The sequence below is a fragment of the Eurypyga helias genome, unplaced genomic scaffold, assembly GCF_000690775.1.
Source record: "Eurypyga helias isolate BGI_N326 unplaced genomic scaffold, ASM69077v1 scaffold7224, whole genome shotgun sequence".
Classification (NCBI taxonomy): domain Eukaryota; kingdom Metazoa; phylum Chordata; class Aves; order Eurypygiformes; family Eurypygidae; genus Eurypyga; species Eurypyga helias.
In genome coordinates, this window is record NW_010248164.1 from 72,988 (window position 1) to 91,695 (window position 18,708).

Here is an 18,708-nt window from a genome sequence, read left to right on the forward strand (position 1 = left end):
AATGGCAGCATTAGGAATGTTTGATGGGTTCTCTGTGGTTGAGAGGAACTGTTGCTCGTCTCATGACTTTGCTGGGTCTCCCCAGCTTTAGCACTCACTGGACTGGGACATGGAAGGGGATGAAAAGACAATCAAACTAAACTTGCTGGAAGTTCCCCTGCTAATTTCATGACAAGCCCCTTGATGGTGTCCCTTGGGCTGCAGCTCCCGCTGGGAGCACAGGCTCCCCTGCCATCCCTCAGGCAGCCAGCCAGCCCTCTGGGCTGCAAGACAGGCAGCCTGCAGACCATGGATGATAGCAGCAACAGAGACTTAAGGGCTGAAAGGAGTCAGAGGATTAGCAGCAAAGGGAGGAGAGCTGGTGTGGTTAAGCATCCCCTGGTAACGATGGAAAGTCAGCTGGCCACCTCGCCAGCATGCCAGTCTGGGAGCAAAGCAGGAGTCCAGCAGGTTTTGTCACGCATTGACAGACTTTTGGCTACAGTCTGGGAGGGTTTTGCTCTGGGGCAGGGAGATGCTGGCATGAAGTGGTCAAGGGCAGTGAAACAGAGTGTGCTTTCCTGCACGTTCCTCCCTTCCCACCCGCAGGTTGCTTTGTGTGGCCAAGGTTGACCACAAAACTGTGGTCAGCCTAAAGCATTAATGGGGAAGGAGCTACTGAGCTTTATGCATCAATTCCCACCAGTCTATGAACAGGAAAGGAAGGAGAAATATTTAGGACCTCCCTCCCATTCCCCTGATGCTTGTTCATTATTAATTATTCTCACTGACTTGCATGGAGGAAAGCTTCAAAACAGCAGACCCACAGAAAAGCTAAAGGCCATTTGGGATCTCAGTGGCACTTCTGAATCCCAGGCTGTGTGCATCCTCTTCTGAGAGAAACAAAAAGCAGTGGATCCTTCTTTTCCAGGACATGCTGTAGGCAAGTCGCTTGAGTTCGGGCAGGCAAGTAAGGACAGGTTAAGCCAATGCATCCTGATGCCAGCACAGGCTTCAGGAATTTTATCTACGGGTTTGCATTTGAGAAACTCAACTTCCTGAGCCCTCATTACTGTACAGTAATTTAGACTGCAGTTATTCAGACTGCAAAAGCAAATGGAGAACGCTGCTGTGCTGTTTTAATACCCTCCTGTGCTCAAAATGCAAACCCTGGACCATTTGGTTGTGGGTGTGCAGAATATGGTGGGAATTCAGAAAAAGCAGGGATTCACATGACATTTTCTCAGTCGACCTATCAAGCTGTCATCTGCTGCCAGCCACATCTTCAGCTTTTGTCTTAAAGGTTGTTCATGTGGGATGCAAACCACTGGCCAGGAAGGATGGGTTGTACGAGGGAAGGGTCTGACTTATTCCTACATAAAATATTATCCTTTGGCTGACACTGTGCATAAAAATTTCTAAGATATCTTTTTCACAGCACAGTGAAAAAATAACTTTTTTTTTAAACTTGCACAAATGCTCAGCTCTGAGTGATTCCAGCCTGTCTTAATATATTTTTTACCTCTGCACAGTCTTATTCCATTATTTCCCATGTGTAAATTGGAAACAGGCAAATTCATATTGCTTTAAAAAACTTGGTTTGAAAAACCCATGTTCATTCTGGTGCCTAAAACTGAGCTGAGCTATTTTGAAAACTATTCTTGGACCAATGAAAGAAACCATTAAATAGATGAACACAAAAACTATTTTTTAAATTTTTAATCATCTTAAAATGTAAATACTCCACATTTTCCCCCCAGACAAAGTTATGGCATATATGCAACAGTTAAATCTAGTTAGTCCCTATGAACTTGTTTTTAAAGGAATACACAGTCCACCTTGGCTAGCGGATGGCTTGAGGAGGCAGGATGGCTCCTTCCTCTCCCATCATCCCTGCTTCCCTCTGCCATAGGCAGTACACCAGGCTTTAGCTCCAACCTTGGCGCCTGCAGGTCACTGACTGGATTTTGACAAAAGGGTGGAGGGTGAGACAGGAAGAAAAGCCCCTTTACTCACTAGTTCACGGTGCCGTACCCCTTGGCTTTAGTAAATCCCACAGAAATGGCAACGACCAAGGCGGGGAGCCCTATGGAAATGAAGCAAGAGAAAATTGGTTATTTAAGCATATGTGCAGCTCTTCTCCCACTCAGCCACATAATATACCCCATTCTTCCCAGTGTTATTCTAGCACCATCTGTCCCAGGCTGGGTCTTTGGCAGAGACTGAATTCAGGACCTTCAGAGCCAAAAGCAAGAACCCTTGTTACCTCTGCTAATGAAGTAAAACGCCATCAGCTGTAATCAGCTCATATCCTGCTGTGGTCTCAGCAGTTGTGTGGGGACTGACAGTATATGCAGATGCATAAAATATATTTACTTTATTCTTAGGCAGGTCAGGAATATATAAAAGTGTCTTCTGAATATGGAATATTCAGCCACAAGTCAAAGGTGGAGATTAAGAGCCATGTTTTCTCTTAACATAAAGTATGATGAACAACGCAGGTTCAAAACTTGCCCCAAATGAAACAGAAATGGAAACTGATTTTCCCTGTCTTAAACATGTCCCCTACATGCTGGGCCATGAGCTATAATAGAGCAGGTCCCTCTGAACAACAATGGAAAAGAGCATCAGAACAACAGGTCTTTCTGCAAAACAGGATGCTACTTCTCTTGGCAGAGATCTGCTCCCTTTTGGCATCCAAAAGTGGAATAAACCATGAGAAAACAGCTGCCCTGAAGAAGACACGTTTCATTACGAGTGTTGCAAAGGATGAGCAAGTTAAGTCTGTGGCTGCCACAATGTACAACGTACAATCTGTCTTCAGAGCATCATGCGCTAAGGGTGCCAGCATGGCACGTGATTTCAGGTGCGTAAGGGGGCGAAGCTACGGCCTTGATCTTACTGCTAGAAGCTCACATAAAATTAAAGTGAGAGGTATAAAGCAAACCTGATGGCTATGGTGCAACCTGCTAGTTATTGGACTAAAACTCCTCAAAAGTGAAGTAGTTGGACCCATGTATGCCCAGGCACAATCAGAACTAGCAAAACACACTACATCCTGCTAATAGTCTTCTGATCCTTCTTATCCCTGCCACGATAAACTGCTCACAGATCTACAGAGAAGATTGGGTACTTTTCCGGTTCACTAGCCCCAGCCCAGCTCTCCCCTTTCCCTAAAGAAATGCCTAGATATTGGCTAGTAACATCTGGTTCTTCAGCTATGGAGGTTTCCATGTGGCTTTTTATAGCCCTCCTCCTTGTGACACGATGAATTAAGTTGTCTCAGTGCTAAAGATGGGCAAATCCCATTAAGAATTATCAGGATCAGTAGCCAGCTAGGATTAGTGCTTCTTGACAAGGCCCTAATTCGTGTGCTGCAGAGGTCATGGCAGGTGACTGCCATGATGCTGTAGAACGAAGGGATGTGCAGACGCAGCATCCAAACAATAACCCTGCTGGCAAGGTGGTCACTCAGCAATACCAATCATGGCAAGATTGATTAACAGTGAGGGTCTGCAGCCAGCTGGGAGGTATAAGGCCAAGCTGGCTGGAATATACAGCATTTGAGAGTTGTCATAAAGGGAAGTGTTTCTCATCCCATATGAGATTTTCAAGCACAGCTCACATTTCATCAGTCCAAAACCAACAGAGGGGTTAAAATATGTCTCTTCTTTCTTTTCTCTTCTTCCTTTTCTCTTCTTTTTTTTTCCCCAAATGACTATTGCTCCTCTTGCCGAGCGTCCTTCGCACCTCATCTGGATATATCCTGGGTGCTGTATTCACTATGATGCCATCAATATGGCATCCCATGGCAAGCACACCAAGAAACCACATGTGAAAGGACTTTTTGCAAGGAGCTTGATGCAAGAGGGCCTGTGATAGAGGAAAGTTGGCTAAGACTCCGCCAAAAATAGCAACTTGTTCTTCGCAAAGTGCTCCTCTTAGACGTGATAATTATGCAGAAATACAGACTCGGGCTGTGAACTTACAGGGACTGGCTCATCCCAAGCCTGGGAAGGAGCCCCAGCTTGTGCTGAAAATGGATCTGTACAAGCAGCATTTACTGAAGGTGGTAGCTGTGACACGGTAGTTAAGCCAAAGAGCATCATAATGAGGGGTGCTATACTCCTCCGCCTTGGAAGAGCTGTTAATGGTCTGATCACAGTTAGGTGTGATTAGATTGAAAAAAAAAAATCAAAAATTTTAATCTATTTTTTGATTATTTGAAAGAAAGTTATTACTAACTGGTCTGTTCTGTGTACTGTGTGTGGTAACTGCCTGCTACGCAGTCTCTAATGCTACGCAGTCACTGGGACTTTTGGGGGCTTTCTGCCAAAAGCGAACTTTCATAGAATCACAGGATGGTTTGGGTTGGAAGGGACCTTAAAGATCAACTAGTTCCAACCTCCCTGCCATGGGCAGGGACATCTTCCATTTTACATTCACAATTCCAAATAAGTGCATTAGGAACCTGTTTCAAAGCATTCTGTACTGCCAGGTCAGAGGAGAATCAGGTCATGTGTTCATCATGTCCCACTTGAAAAGGTTGTTTGCTAATAACTACCAAGAGCCATAACTGTTATGAACAACTGAAGACACACTCGCAGCCTGAGCTATGGCAGCATTAAAAATCAAGTTGTGGAAACTATGATATGGTCATTAAAGGACTGACAAAATTATTTCTTCTTTACTGGGGTTAAATACGATGACTGAATTGTTCCTAGGGAACAGTCATCTGTTCTAAATAATAATAATAAAAAAAAATAATTGCTAGAAGCACTTTTCTGGAAAGGCAAAGTTGCAGACCCAAGAGGAGAACAAAAAACCAGGGAGTAAGCCTCACTGCTGATAAAAAATACTGTAGTTTCAATGAGCTACAGCTGACAACAGCTGAGAACTTGGCAAAGACGTCTAGAACAAGGGTTTAGAGTAATGCTAATACGCAGAGGGGGACAAGGGGAAGAATCAGCCCATGACAAAGTAAATTGTGCTAATTATTTCAGATTATGTTCTTTAAAACGTATTTTGGGCCTCTTTCCTCTTGCAAGTGTCATTAATCCCAGCTCTACAGCTGAAGTCTAGCAGGATGCTAAATATCAGAAATTCCCTAGCTGCCTTAATAGGCGAGAGTATTCTTCATTTCTTGTCCTAACCTATTCCAAATGGTTATTATGCATCATTTATCATCCCAGCTCAGAGATGACTACATTTTTACTAGCAGTGCAAATTATGCTTCTACACATGTAAGGTGTTTTTATTTAATCTGTACAGACTACAAATGTGAGTGATGCTCATCTCAAATTCCCTTGGCTAACACCCCCATCTGTCCCAGCTTTGACAAATCAGAAAAATCCCTTTTTATTACCTAGGAAAGCTATTAGTCTGTTGCATCTAATACCCCTGATGTTCCCTGAGTCACAGAGCGAGCGTGCATCAACATACGCATGAACACACACAGGTGCATGCAGCCTGTGCTCTGCACGCACGTGGCTATGCTCCTTCTACACACAAACACTCTATTTCAAAAGCACAGTTTATTTTCTATAGTAAGCAAAAGCTAGGAGTGAAAACTTAAAGGGATGCAGGTGCTGGAACGAGAACAGCTCTTGATGTGCCAGAATAAATCATATCAGGGTGCTTCGTAAGCACTGGAAGTAACTTGCCTGGGTGAAATGCTAGACTTCAGTAGAAAAACGAGACACTAATACAGCTCAGAGGCACAACACTTTCTCTCTCCCTTTCTCATTTTTTGACTGTTTGCTTTTGAGCAACTTTTTGTTCAGTGGCTCCCTTCAAACGCATGCTTGTTACTGCTTTGAAAGCCCAGGTTATGGGATTGTGTTTGTTTTCTACTACAGAATGCATCATTTAAGGCTAATAAATTAAACATACAGAGGAGGCAGAGGGAGAAAAATTAGTTACAAGCATCTGTACCAGTCTCATAGTTTATTTGTCTACGAAAGGCCGTGCTGCCATGGAGACGGGATTTCAGAGCTTGCTTCACTCCGAGTTGCACATGGAAGGAGACAGTGACAGAGAGAAAAGGAGAAAGCAAGAAGGAGACCCAAACCCAGGAGAAACCAACCCCAGCACACCCTTTGAAAACTCAACCCCTCTTGACCCATCTATTCTGTGTGACCCCTGGGGGCACTGGGCTGCAGGCAGGACTTACGGCTCTTGCTCTTGCTATTTTTTAACCATCTCAGCACCAAAAGGGTTGCAAACACCCTCTGCCAAGCCTTCTGCAGAGCATCAGTCCCTTTTGTAGCCCAGAGCCTCTCTGCTCCACATCCCAGAGTGGGCACAGTGCTTTCCCCTCATCCCTGGGGGAGATGCTCTGCAGATCCAGGATCCTCACCCCATCCGAGACACAAGAAGCGCTTGCGGATGATGCGGTTCCGTAACCGGCCCGTCACGGCCATGTAGGACTGCCAAGCCTCGGTCAGCACCCAGCAGAAAGAGGAGAGGAAGAAGAAGTGCAAGAAAGCCGCCACCAGCGTGCATATCACCTGGAGAGAGGAGGAAAGGAGGACACGTGAGAGGAGCAGCAGGTGGAGAGAGCAGCATGTAGGAGAGCAGAAGATGCAGGGAGATGCTTCCAAACCAGGCTCTGGAAGGCAAGGTCATGGAGATCAGGACATGTCAAAGTCATTTCAGGAGGAGGCAGTCTCCCTACAATCTTTGACCCAGCAAAGGACTAAAACGTTTGCTTCAAATTTAAGTGCTGCATGAAAATTGGCTGCTCGTAAGCATGAGTTCTACGATAAGCCCGTGGGTAACACTTTTGCTGATGTCTGAGCCCACGTCCCATCCTGGTGCTTTCTTGGCTTCAGCAAGTTATTTTTATTTCCCAAATGATCAAAACTATTGCCACGATTCTTTCGGGGAGGCCGGAGCAGTTAGTAAGCCATGCACTAATCTCAGCTCAAAAGGTTTGCAAAGCACCACGTTGTTGGCAGCCGAGCCATAGCAATGAAATCGGAGGGAGGCAATCCCGACGGTGTCCCTGCCAGGGAAGGATCGCCGAGTGAAAGAGTTAAGCCGTGAGAGTCGGGTGAAGCCACGGCTGCCAGGGGCTGGTAAAGACAGCAAACAGGAGTGGCGTGTAGTTGTCCAAGAGCATATAACTATTATGAGACAGGGGGAAAAAAAGAGGGGGGGTGGGTGGGAAAAGAAACTACATTAGAAAGAATTTCGTAACGGTGAGTTCTACTACTCGATGGGGAAATCTCTGAAGGGAAATGCAGGCAGCTTAAGCCATTTAAAATTAAACCAGGGAAAGTAGTAGCAAATGCATTATGAAGAACAATCCTGTAGTGCCAGGGAGATGGACTGGAAAGCTGACAAGCTCGTCTTTGTTTTTAACTCAGCAAGGCCAAATCTTTCACTGGTGCAAATTGGTGCCGCTCTGTTTAACTCCGCCAGAGCTGTGCTTAATTTCCACCATCTGTGAGTTGGAAACCATGAATCAATGAACTCAAGAAGAAAATGATGGAATGAAACTCCAGTGGCTCCCAAGGAGAAGGGAGAGCAAACAGACTTTGAAAGTGAGGAGATGAAAAAAATGGCTTAAAGCATTCAGGGCAGGGGGAGGGGGAGGTTTATAATGAAGAATTTCTCTGCTTTGCGTTATATCAGGACTTTGGGTTTACGGTCAATGAACCTTCCTCTTTTTTCATCCACCAGCATCTTCTGACACAGAGCTCTCATGCACGGAGTGTCTTTTATCATGATTTTATCGGATTGCTCTCGATTCATACACTGGCACAAACCGACGTTATCAGAGGTTGTGAATAAAAGTAAGACTGTCTGAGAGAGGAACTGTCTTTTTGTTCCATATTTCAATTTCACATAAAACCCCTTGGCATTCTGCCTATAGACGGATTCTGGATGACAGTTCAATTCAAATAACACAGCTCAATACAATAATTTCAAGTAATTTTCACATTTTAAAAGAATCCTAAAAAGGTGGTTGCTATTCACCAGCTTACATAAAACAGTTACAAACATAGGATGCTCTCTGGAATGTATTTTAAGAGATTGTTATTTTAGAACATTTTTTGGCCAACGTCAGATATGACACTGTTCATTTTACTGTTTTGATTCTGATCTGCACCAACACGGTTCTGCCCAGTCTGCCAGCAGTTGGTAAAGGGGAGAGAAGAACTTTCCTTTCCAATTTTACAGCACAAAGGTACATTTTCCAGGTAATTTTTCTCAGTCATGTACTTTTGACAGAAAGGAAAGCAGAAAAGAGGAGGGGAGCACAACAGAAATATGCACATTTCAGCTGGGCCAGTTGCCTCAGCTGAACTCAGGCTGTGAAGTTGGACAGCTGATGGGCAGGCACATAGTTGCTTCTGCTACATCTGCTCAACATTTTCCTTCCTTGTAAGGCAAAAGGCTTCTCCATGAAGGCCTAAGCACAGGGATAGGATGTCCCAAGCTGCTGCACAAAGAGCAGAGCTCGTCAGTCTGTCAAAGCCATTAGGCCTTGTTTTCCTTTAAGAGGAGAAATCTGTTTCCTTGCTGCGAACAGCCATGCCTTTGAGACACGGCCAGTTTGTGCAGCATTCATTTCTTTTGTATCACGTTATTGCTGACTGCAATTTTTTAGCCTTTTCCCAGGCCTTTCATCTTCAAAAAGCTTAGCAAATCCAGGCGTGGAATCTTGCCTTTGAGGTTACACGGATGGAAATCAAGGGAGAATTTGGCATTTCCAGGGAAACGAATACCGTAGAAATTCTCCCAGAGTAACTGCAATTATAAATCAATCACTAACATTATAAGACGCTCCATTATCAATAATTGAATGTGAATAAAATCCTAATTTACACTCACTCTGTATAGTTTCCTTTCTCTGTTCCCTGCCAGAGACTGTTTACTAGATGGCTGAGCGGAAATCCAAGAATAACCTTTCTATTTACAGTGTTTCATGCATATGTATGTGCAAAGAGCTAATCTGCCTCATGTAATCACAGCCGTGAGCTTTGAATCCCCACTAACAGCTCTGATGGTGAACACCCAGAGTAACGTGAGAAAAAGCACGAGGGAGAACCTGGGCTCACAACTGCTCTCAGAAGGGCTGGGAGAGGGTGAAGACACCCACCTTCTGTCCTGGGGTGGAGAAAAATAGCCAAGGAGGAGGTCCAGGCATCGTTTTCCATGTTAAGCATCCTGCAGTATTTCTTTCTACGGAAAGAAGCTCCTAGCACACACTTGGGGCTGCAGACAACGCGCCCAGGGAAAGCCGGAGCTCACCCTTTCTCCACCTCTGGCCAACCAGGTTGGCCATGATTGACACTCTGCTGTGCAAAGTTAGTTTCTGAAGGGCACTTGTTTAAGAGAAGCAGGGCTGGCTGGCTGCATGTCCCTGCACTTCTCTACACATGCATGACTCAAGCAGCTGTAAAGCTTTCCCTAAACCAACCTAACCCTAACCCAAAGGGCCTCCATAGAACTGAGTCTCTGATTCATTCAAACCTGGGGTTTCTCTGCAGAAATGTCTCCAAAAGTGACAGCATGTTCTGGCTGCCAAAGTAGGTCTTGAAAAAAACTGGCCTGTCACTGTTTACTGTTTATTAAAAATTGAATTTTGACCTCTGATTGCAATTTTGGCAGCAGGAGTAGCAGAGGATGCTTCTTGCCTCAGTTTTCTGCAAGGCAGAGTTAGGTTGGAGCAGTTGGGGAGTCATAAAAATGTACAACAGGACGGTACTACTGACGAGCAGTGACTGGTTATGCCAGACACCAACGGAGACACCGAAGGTACTTGAGAGAAAAGTCTGACTTTGGAGAAAAGTCAGACAGGCAACACGTGCCTCTCCAGCTGGGCCTGTACCGTGGGAAGGCGTGTACATGCAAGCGCCCTGAAAATCCATGGTACGTCTTGTCTTTACCTCTCGAGTCGCTCTGTGATCTGCAGTGAGCTCTTCAAAGCCTACAGCTCTGCAGCGTGCACAGTGCATCTGGCAACACTTCCTACCCCCCAAAAAAGGTGTTTTTTTTGTGGCTGTGCTCCTTAACATCTGCCAAGCACTTCAAACTCAGAGTATAAAAGTTGCTGAAGAAATAAATGCAAAGCTGAGATGTTGTGTGGGTTTTTTTTCTAAAGCCTTTTCTCAATCTTTCTTTGTAATTTTTGGAAAAAAAATGGTTAAAGCCTTGCAAATAACCATGTTTCTTCACCGTGCCATGTGCCAGCTACTTTAGGCAGATATTAAAAAATCTCACATTGGTTTTAATCAAGGCCCTGAGGATGCTGACAAATTATCAAAGAGAGAGCGAGAGAGAAAATTGAAATCTGCCATTTAGTCATGTCTTTGACATGTCGCTAATTAACAGATGGAGGAAGAATGAGGAAGCGCTGCCTGAATGGATCATTTCAGTGCTAAATCAAGGGAAAAGCAAACAAACAAACAAAGCCCAACTGATCTCCTACCTTATTCCGGGTCTGGGTCTGTCCGATCAGGATGAGTGCATTGGAGGAGATGATGGATAGGCAGAAGTTGATAAGAATGACAGAGCGCTCTGAGCGAATATACCTGCAGCAAGAGAAGAGGGGGAGGGAGATCCACCCTGTTTACAACTTCATTAAGTTATCTCTGAAAAGCATCAACCAGGTGCAGGTTGCACTGGGCCAGGATCTACAGAACGCCTTGGCAAGAGATTGCCCATTTCCTGCAGATCTTTTATGTTAAACAGACAAGAACAAGGGGGAAAGCGAGGCGGGGGGGCTTGGGTGTAGTGCTCATCCCACAGATTTCCCCGTTTTCCCCCATCAATGCTGGAGTTATGAGCACGAGTCAACAAACTAGCGGCCAGCCTGGTCCCAAGTCTGAGCCGCTGCTAAAACAGTAGAGTGCTGCAAGTCTTCTTCAGCTCTGCTTACTTGAAAGGAGACTTGAAAAGGAGTTTAAAAGAAAACATACAGGCAACACATGGAAAGATTCCCAAAATAGAAGAGCCACAGGCATGCTGGCAATGAAAGCAGATTACAAATGCATGCACCTGCACAACGAAGTGTTTGTGATTCAGCATTCCCCTTTGTTTAACCTAACACCCCACCCTGAAGTGAGAAGTATTTGTGGTTTTTCACATTTTTTTCCCCAGAGGGGAGAGGTTTAACGCTTCTCCAAACTAGGCCAAATATGTAACTGCAGCTGAGGGTCTGGAACATTAGGGATCCGAGTCAGGAAGCTGTTGCCTTCAGCACCTTGCAGGAGCAAGCTATTTGTCGTTTCTGATTTGCGACGTGCAGCACATCACCAACTTGCTGCTGAGGTATGTGTACAAGAATTAATTCAAACCACTGGCTATGGAGGAAAATTTAATTGAAGGCACTTTTATGTCCCTAATAAAATTAAAAGGGAATTTCAAAACTGCAAGCCCTCAAGGATTAACTCAGGACCTGTCCATACCAACACTCATACACGTGAATGATCTCAGTGATTTGGCAAGTGCCCCCACTGAATACCAGATGAGTGAAGAGTAGACGCTGATGCTTATAGAAATTAGGAACAGATCTATTAATCAACCAGCTCATCCCTGGAGGCTAATTCAGGATTATTTCCTATATTCCAGCACATCAACTATTTATATTGGGAATTTAATTTCATTAACTAATTTTAGCAGGAGTGAGTTGCTCGTGCTTTGGCTGCAGAGTTTTAAGCTTCTGACTAGGTGGGCAGGACAAGTTTACTGCACGTGTGTTCTGCCAAGGGTAAATCTGTGCTTTAAACCTACTAAAGGCTGCAAAACTTTGATTTTAACTTCTCTCTGCTTTTTACCTTCTGACAAATGTGAACGCTGAAGATACGCTTTCCTGGATACAAAAAGGTCGCTGATGCAAAGTAGCCTGAACTTATACCTGTTGGAAATCTGGTGAATAGGTAGTTCTCCCCGAAACAGACCCAACCCCAGAACAGACTACAAACTTTAGGCTACAAGCACATCTAGAAACCGGGTTGGCTGCCTGGAAAATGAGCCTCTGGTTCCTCTCATGACCAATCTGATCTCAAATTACCCCATTTTATTGGGCTCAATACAATTCTGTGCATCACCTGGATCCTATTCCATTTGTGACTGGAGGGTGCCAAACCATCAGTCTATGCTTTGTGTGAAGTAAAACATCAAGTCTCCAGTCAGCAGCTTCTAGGGGATAGAAAGGGAGATTTGGACTCTGTCCTGGTGGGCATAAGATGTAATAAATCCATGTCGGAAAACTATTATCCAACTGGTATTAGCATGCACTTCAAAAGTGTCCTCTGGTCAAGAAAGGTAAGACATGAGTTGACCATAAGTATAGTCTGTATGTCAATGTAAGGGAAGATAATCCAGCTGTCTTCAGACTTTTTACCCCCTTAAACACGCCGCTCCTTTCTCCATGCTTCCCTTCATACACTGAGAGACCATCCTGCTCCCCAGATCCCTGAACCTCCAAAGAACAAGGCATGGGCTGGCAACATGTAGAATGACAGAATAATTTAGTTTGGGGAAAAACCTTTTAACTTCCCAGTCCAATCCTCTGACCCCCAGGTGGGCTCATTTCAAAGTCAGACCAGGCTTCTCAAGGTCTTGTCCAATCAAGTTCTGAAAATCACCAAGAACAGACGTACCACCACCTCTCTTGGATGACTTGTTACAGTGCTTAACTGCTCCCATGGTGAAGGATTATTTTTCTTTATATCCAGCTGGATTTTTTTCCTGCTGCAGCTGGTGCCTCTAGACTTTTTGCTATATATCTCTGCAAGTTGTTTGATTTGTCTGTCGTTCCTCCTTAATAGCCTCCTCTTCTCCAAGCTAACAAAGCCGTATTCCCTTTGCCTCCTTTTACATCATGTTCTCCAGCTCCCTAAGCATTCAGTTGACTTGGTACAATGTGCTGAAAACTCTTGACCTGGAGGAATCCAATACTGGCCACACTTTTCCAGATGTCAAGAGTGTCAAGCAGAGGGGAATGATTAATTCCCTTGACTTTTTTGTCTATATTCTTGCCTATATAGCCCAGTATAATGTTGTTCTTCATTGCTGCAAGGGTGAACTGCTGATTCATATACAAATCATCTCAGTTCTGACTTCCCTAATTCAATCATAGAATCATAGAATGGTTTGGGTTGGAAGGGACCTTAAAGATCGTCTAGTTCCAAACCCCCTGCCATGGACAGGGACACCTTCCACTAGACTAGGTTGCTCAAAGCCACATCCAACCTGGCCTTGAAGACATCCAGGGATGGGGCATCCACAACATCTCTGGGCAACCTGTTCCAGTGCCTCACCACCCTCTCTGTGAAGAATTTCTTCCTGATATCTAATCTAAACCTCCCTGATTTCAGTTTGTACCCGTTACCCCTTGTCCTATCACTACAGGCTCTTGTAAAAAGTCGTCTCCCAGTACCCTTGTAGGCCCCCTTCAGATACTGGAAAGCTGCAATGAGGTCTCCTCGGAGCCTCCTCTTCTCCAGGCTGAACAAGCCCAGTTCTCGCAGCCTTTTGTCATAGGAGAGGTGCTCCAGCCCTCCGAGCATCTTCGTGGCCCAACTCTGGACTCGCTCCAAGTGGTCAATATCCTTCTGATATTGAGGGCTCCACAGCTGGATGCAGTACTCCAGGTGGGGTCTCACCAGAGCAGAATACAGGGGCAGAATCCCCTCAATCCCAGGCAACACTTCCATAGTCTTCCTTGGTAGCCTGACCTGGCTATCAAACACTTGCTTTTACATTTCAGTTCAATCAGGAGTTCCCTACTGCACTAAGACGGCCTCCTGCCATGCTTGCTTTTTTCCTTCCATTTCCTCTTCTCCACTGCAGGATGTGGGTAGATTAGCGGGTAGATTTAGACTGGATATCAGGAAAAAATTCTTCACAGAGAGGGTGGTGAAGCACTGGAACAGGTTGCCCAGAGAAGCTGTGGATGCCCCATCCCTGGATGTCTTCAAGGCCAGGCTGGATGAGGTTTTGGGCAACCTCGTCTAGTGGAAGGTGTCCCTGCCCATGGCAGGGGGGTTGGAACTAGATGATCTTTTAAGGCCCCTTCCAACCCAAACCATTCTATGATTCTATGCTCCACAGAAAGAAATTGTAATTACTATCCAGAATCTCTAGGCAAAGTAGTCAGGAACTTTCATCAGAGAAGGAAAAAACACAGAATTTGATGGGTTTTGCCAGAGGAGTGATCTCCAGCAAAGGCAGAGCTACCCCAGGGTGCTGTCTTGCTGCCTGTTCGCTGATACACGGACCCTGCCTACTTATCAAAACATGCTGTGCTCAGCCACCAAAGCAGAGGAAAACTCACTGCAAATCTAGGGAACTTCTGCTCTGGCCTGGGTCCTGCAGGATGTGGGGAAACCCTGTGCAAACTGAGACAGATGGAGAAAGTGGGAAAACCCTGCAGTCTGTCTCTCTGTCCCCACTACGCTCCCCTCCTCTCCGCAAACACTGAGTCACTCTTGCTTTCTCACCGTGCGTACACACATCCTTCTCCGCGCCGTCACTTACTCATTCCTGAAACCGAGTGCTTGGTATCTCCAGCAAAGGCAGAGCTCCTGCCTTTAAAGCAAGTGTTAAAAGCCTCTTGAGAGCTCATTGACAACCACTAAATCAATCCTCTGGCTTTGATGGGCAGGGAGTGAGAAAAGCTCGCACTGATACCTTTCAGCGATACGGCACTCACTCAGCCGCCGTCAGTGCAAAACCTCTGCCGTGCCCCACATGCTGATGGGCTGGTGGAAGAGCTATTCGATAGCAAGCATTGATCTCCATGCTATGGAAAGGTCACTGACTCCAGAGGCTGTGGAATCGCAATGAGTGCAGGGATGGAAAACACATTGGGGCACTCCTGACACACCACCATGTCAAGGAGCTGCTTGAAAGGAGTGGTACAAACCAAAGCTTAGAGAAACACGGTACTAAGTCATTTCATCTGTTCTGACCCTTGAATAATTTCTTTTCTCCCCAGTTTTTCACTCTCATGTCCGTTTTCAAGAGTGGGGTGTTTTTCTCTTTCAATTCCCTCTCTTTTTCCACATGAGTGGTGGAGCACGTGGCCCACACACAGATCGTGTCGCTCGCTGTGACCCAGGACAGCCACTGCCGAGTTGTAACAAGGTCACTCCACTTCTATGACCCACTGTGTCACTGACCTCTCTGTCGAGACTGCTAATAAGGCCAGAGATGCACCATCTGCAGCGGAGTTTTTGCAGCCATCTGTCTACTGGGAACTGGAGTGAGTCCACCAACAGGCCACCAACAGCCATCAAACAGAAACAGCGTCCAGCTTTCAATGAGACTGTGCCAAGTTGGCTGTGTCTGAAGTGATCGCTCGCATCAAAAAACTCATGCCGTTCGTGCCGATGGCTGCGTAGGTGCCACTAAGAAGCAACCATTATTTGGGGGTTTTGAAAAGGAAGGGGAGGGTAAATCCATTTCCTCTCTGATATTGCAGCCCAAAGAGGGGATCACCTCCCTTCTACTCTGCCCTCTTTTCTTTACAATGTTCCCTTCCCTCTTTCTCCCCCTCCCTTTCTTTCTGCTACCCATACATAAACAAACCCTAGCTGGGCAAAATTCTGGGAAAATTTCCAGATTGTCAGCCTCAGTGAGCTTATTCATCAGAAGTGTTTCATACTCAAGCTGAGCCTATGTATGCATGCTCCAGATGTCTTTGTCCAGAGGTCTGAATGGGAAATTTCCCAGCCAAAGCTCCCTGAAACAGCTGAGCTCTGCTGAGTGCTCTCCACAGAAGACCAGGCAGCTAGGCCATGAGGATTTTCTCCTCTGCCCGGTGAGAAAGGACCTCTTTGATACGGCTCTTGTATGTTATCAACAACAGCTGGAATAATACTGCTGATCCCACTTCTGAGCATTCCTCCAGCTGTTGTCTATCAGACTATATAACATCTAGGGCAAGACAAAGTGAGAGCCTGGAGATAATGTTGACTTGACTATGATGTTCCTGAGACCATTAATACGACAGCACATTCATGTCCAGCAGCTATGCCTAAAATAAAAAGGACACACAGAGTGCTCAGGGCTCAGCCACAGGAATGCTGTGAAGTTTAGAAAACATGAAAACATGATCTACAGAGAAGAAATGAAACAAACTCAGCGCACCAAAGAGAAATTCTAGAGATCACTTTATCATGCTTTACAAATATTTGCACAAAGAGACTTAGGATAGAGAGCCCTATAATCAAGATATAGCTGGTCTCAGGATCACTTGGAAATACATATCCATCCTTGGCTAGCTCAGAAATGCCCATTCAAGCCTCCCATAAACATGTTCCCCCATTCATGTTGATCATTTTGGGCACAGGCATAACGCAAAGGCTGGAATGAGAAATTAAAAAGAGCGTATTTTAAACAGGGCAGGCAATTAACTTTACTGTCCTCAATAACAGTAAATATTGAGGGGCACACTCCTGGAAGAAAATACATCATGTTATTCCAAATGACTCTGGCATGCTCCAAACTGATTGAACCTCGTGTCTCAACTTGGGTTTCAGATCCTGAACTTGTAGGAAAAAGAGGGTGAGGCTCGAACACTTGCTCTTTACTCCTCTATCCTAACTTTCCACTTGATCCTGACACCAGTGACACCAGTAAGTCACCTACCAGCGCTGCCCAGTGCTGCCCAGCCTGAGGAAAAGCAGGAGAGGACAAGGACTTGAGCAGATCCAATGATACCCCAGGCACGGAAAAACCTGAGTTCTAGATAAATGTTATTATGATCAGTCTTCAGCTCAGAGCACTTGCCATAATTAACTACCCCCTATGCACTGTCACAGTATCAACAAAAAAAGATGCATTTTTGCTCATTTTTTACTCTCTTGTTTCTTTCCTCTGTTAAAGGGTAGAAAAAATTATCTCAATTCACAACTCTGAACTGAATTTACAATTTCTTCCCTACTAAGAAGAATCACCTGATAAAATAAGAGCCTCAGTCCCTTCTATAAGGGTCACCAATAATTTCCAGACAGCATATTCTCTGTAGCCACTCCATTTCAATTTCCCAGGCATGTACCTGGTTCGGATTTTCTTTATTTTATTTAGCTTGGAGTCATAAAGCTCTCAGCATGTTTGCCATGGGTTTAGGAAAGGCATGGGTCTCGTAGTGTAAACTCAGACCTTGTTCAGTGCAGTATAGGAGGAGAATCTCTCGCACACCTTGGGTCCTCCAGCTTACAATGCCCACCAAAAACGTATCTCAACAGGGTCGTGGGCCTTTCTTCAATAAACTTTGCCACAAAACCACTTCAGCTTCTACAAATGATACAATTCAAGGTTGCACCTGACCTGCTTATAGGTGTACAGGAGCTCTCTGCACTGGGATATACTGAGGAATCCCATATGCATCCGAAGTGAAAGGCAAAACGTAGGTAAGAGGTGGAAGAGTTATTTAGGCCATGTGGCATATCATCCTTAAACTCCTGAAAAGTGTCGTCAGTTCTTCAGGCCAGATGTTTTCCTAACGGGACATGGATGTTTTGATGTTATCAAGGACCCAACTGGGAATACTTTGAAGCAATCTGCCCGCCAGGAGGCAGTGCGCATCCACCTCTCCATGAACAAGGTTTCCCGGGGTATATGAAGGCATCTAAAACAGCACACAGCTTTTGAAAATGGAACAATGCGACTACATGGGGTCATGGCACTAATTTCACTGTACTAATTCCTCTGGCACTAAAAGGAAAGAATAATGCCAACTAAGCCACCATGATGACTTTTTGAAGGACCCACTCATTACAAATCAGTTCTTCCTCGGACACCAGACACCCAAAGCAGGAGAGCAAAACCTCCAGGATCCATGTAGATCAAGAGACAGTTACTTTCCCCAACAAGAAGAGAAGAGAATGAAAGCCATACCTCCAAACAGAGACATAAATGATAATCAACAGCAAAAGTGTCAGCGAAGATACTCCACAGCCTACAATTAACGTGACAGAAGGGACCAGCACCTTTTCCATGTTCTGAAAGAAAGAAAGAAAGACATTAAAAGAAAAGGAAACAAAAAAGATGCTCAGCAAATGCCACCAGCTCAATTCATGGCATGAACTTCACTCCTAATTGTCTGCGTGTCAACTCACTTGACTATTGCACTCAACATACAATTAAAGGGGAAAGAAGTCCAGGATCTATTTCTGGCTGACTCAGCCTTTTTTTGGACCTGATACTGCTCCCACACACACCAGTGTTAAGATTGGATAACAACATTGCTATCCATGGCAAGGCAAGTGTGTAAAAGGTGTGGGTCGCAAGGCTCAGACCCTTCGTATCCAGTGTAAAACTGAAAATAATTAATGAGGCAATAGCAGAAGGAAGTGCCTACACTATGATAATTACAAATGAGCTCTTCTGGGAATGACAGTGGTGAAGGTTGGAGGATGAAAAGAAGGTGAAAATCTCCTACTAACTACAAATATCCATCTGAAAAGGAAGAGATGAAGCAAGAAAAGAAAACACAAAATGTATATCATCCTCAGGGACCCAGCATCTGGTCATACCATCCGTCATTTCACTGCTCGTGCACTGCTACTACACAAGGCATTTCTTCATGTGCTAGGGTCCTTACTGGAAAAGCTGGTGTGGAATGGTTCTCCTTTCCAGTCTGAACATCAAAGATCTGCTGATCATCAGCTCTTGCAGCACAAAGGACAAACACGCATGCTATAACCTCTCCTAATCTTGTTCTCTGGGACTAACTGTGTAACTAGAATCATGGAATCATAGAAT

The 18,708-nt window shown here is 45.0% G+C and overlaps 1 protein-coding gene across 1 annotated transcript in view; it reads right to left on the reverse strand.

Annotated features, from left to right (window-relative positions):
- The window catches only part of LOC104509129 (brain-specific angiogenesis inhibitor 1-like), a gene marked incomplete at its 5' end in the record, with an annotated part of 64,168 nt that extends 46,223 nt beyond the window's left edge, over positions 1 to 17,945 (reverse strand). The window contains 4 exons of the mRNA XM_010150968.1: positions 1,996 to 2,065; positions 6,338 to 6,488; positions 10,421 to 10,523; positions 17,842 to 17,945. Coding sequence (XP_010149270.1) covers positions 1,996 to 2,065; positions 6,338 to 6,488; positions 10,421 to 10,523; positions 17,842 to 17,945 — 428 coding nt within the window. The remainder of the gene's footprint in view (positions 1 to 1,995; positions 2,066 to 6,337; positions 6,489 to 10,420; positions 10,524 to 17,841) is intronic.
- Between the last annotated feature and the right edge of the window lie 763 nt (positions 17,946 to 18,708).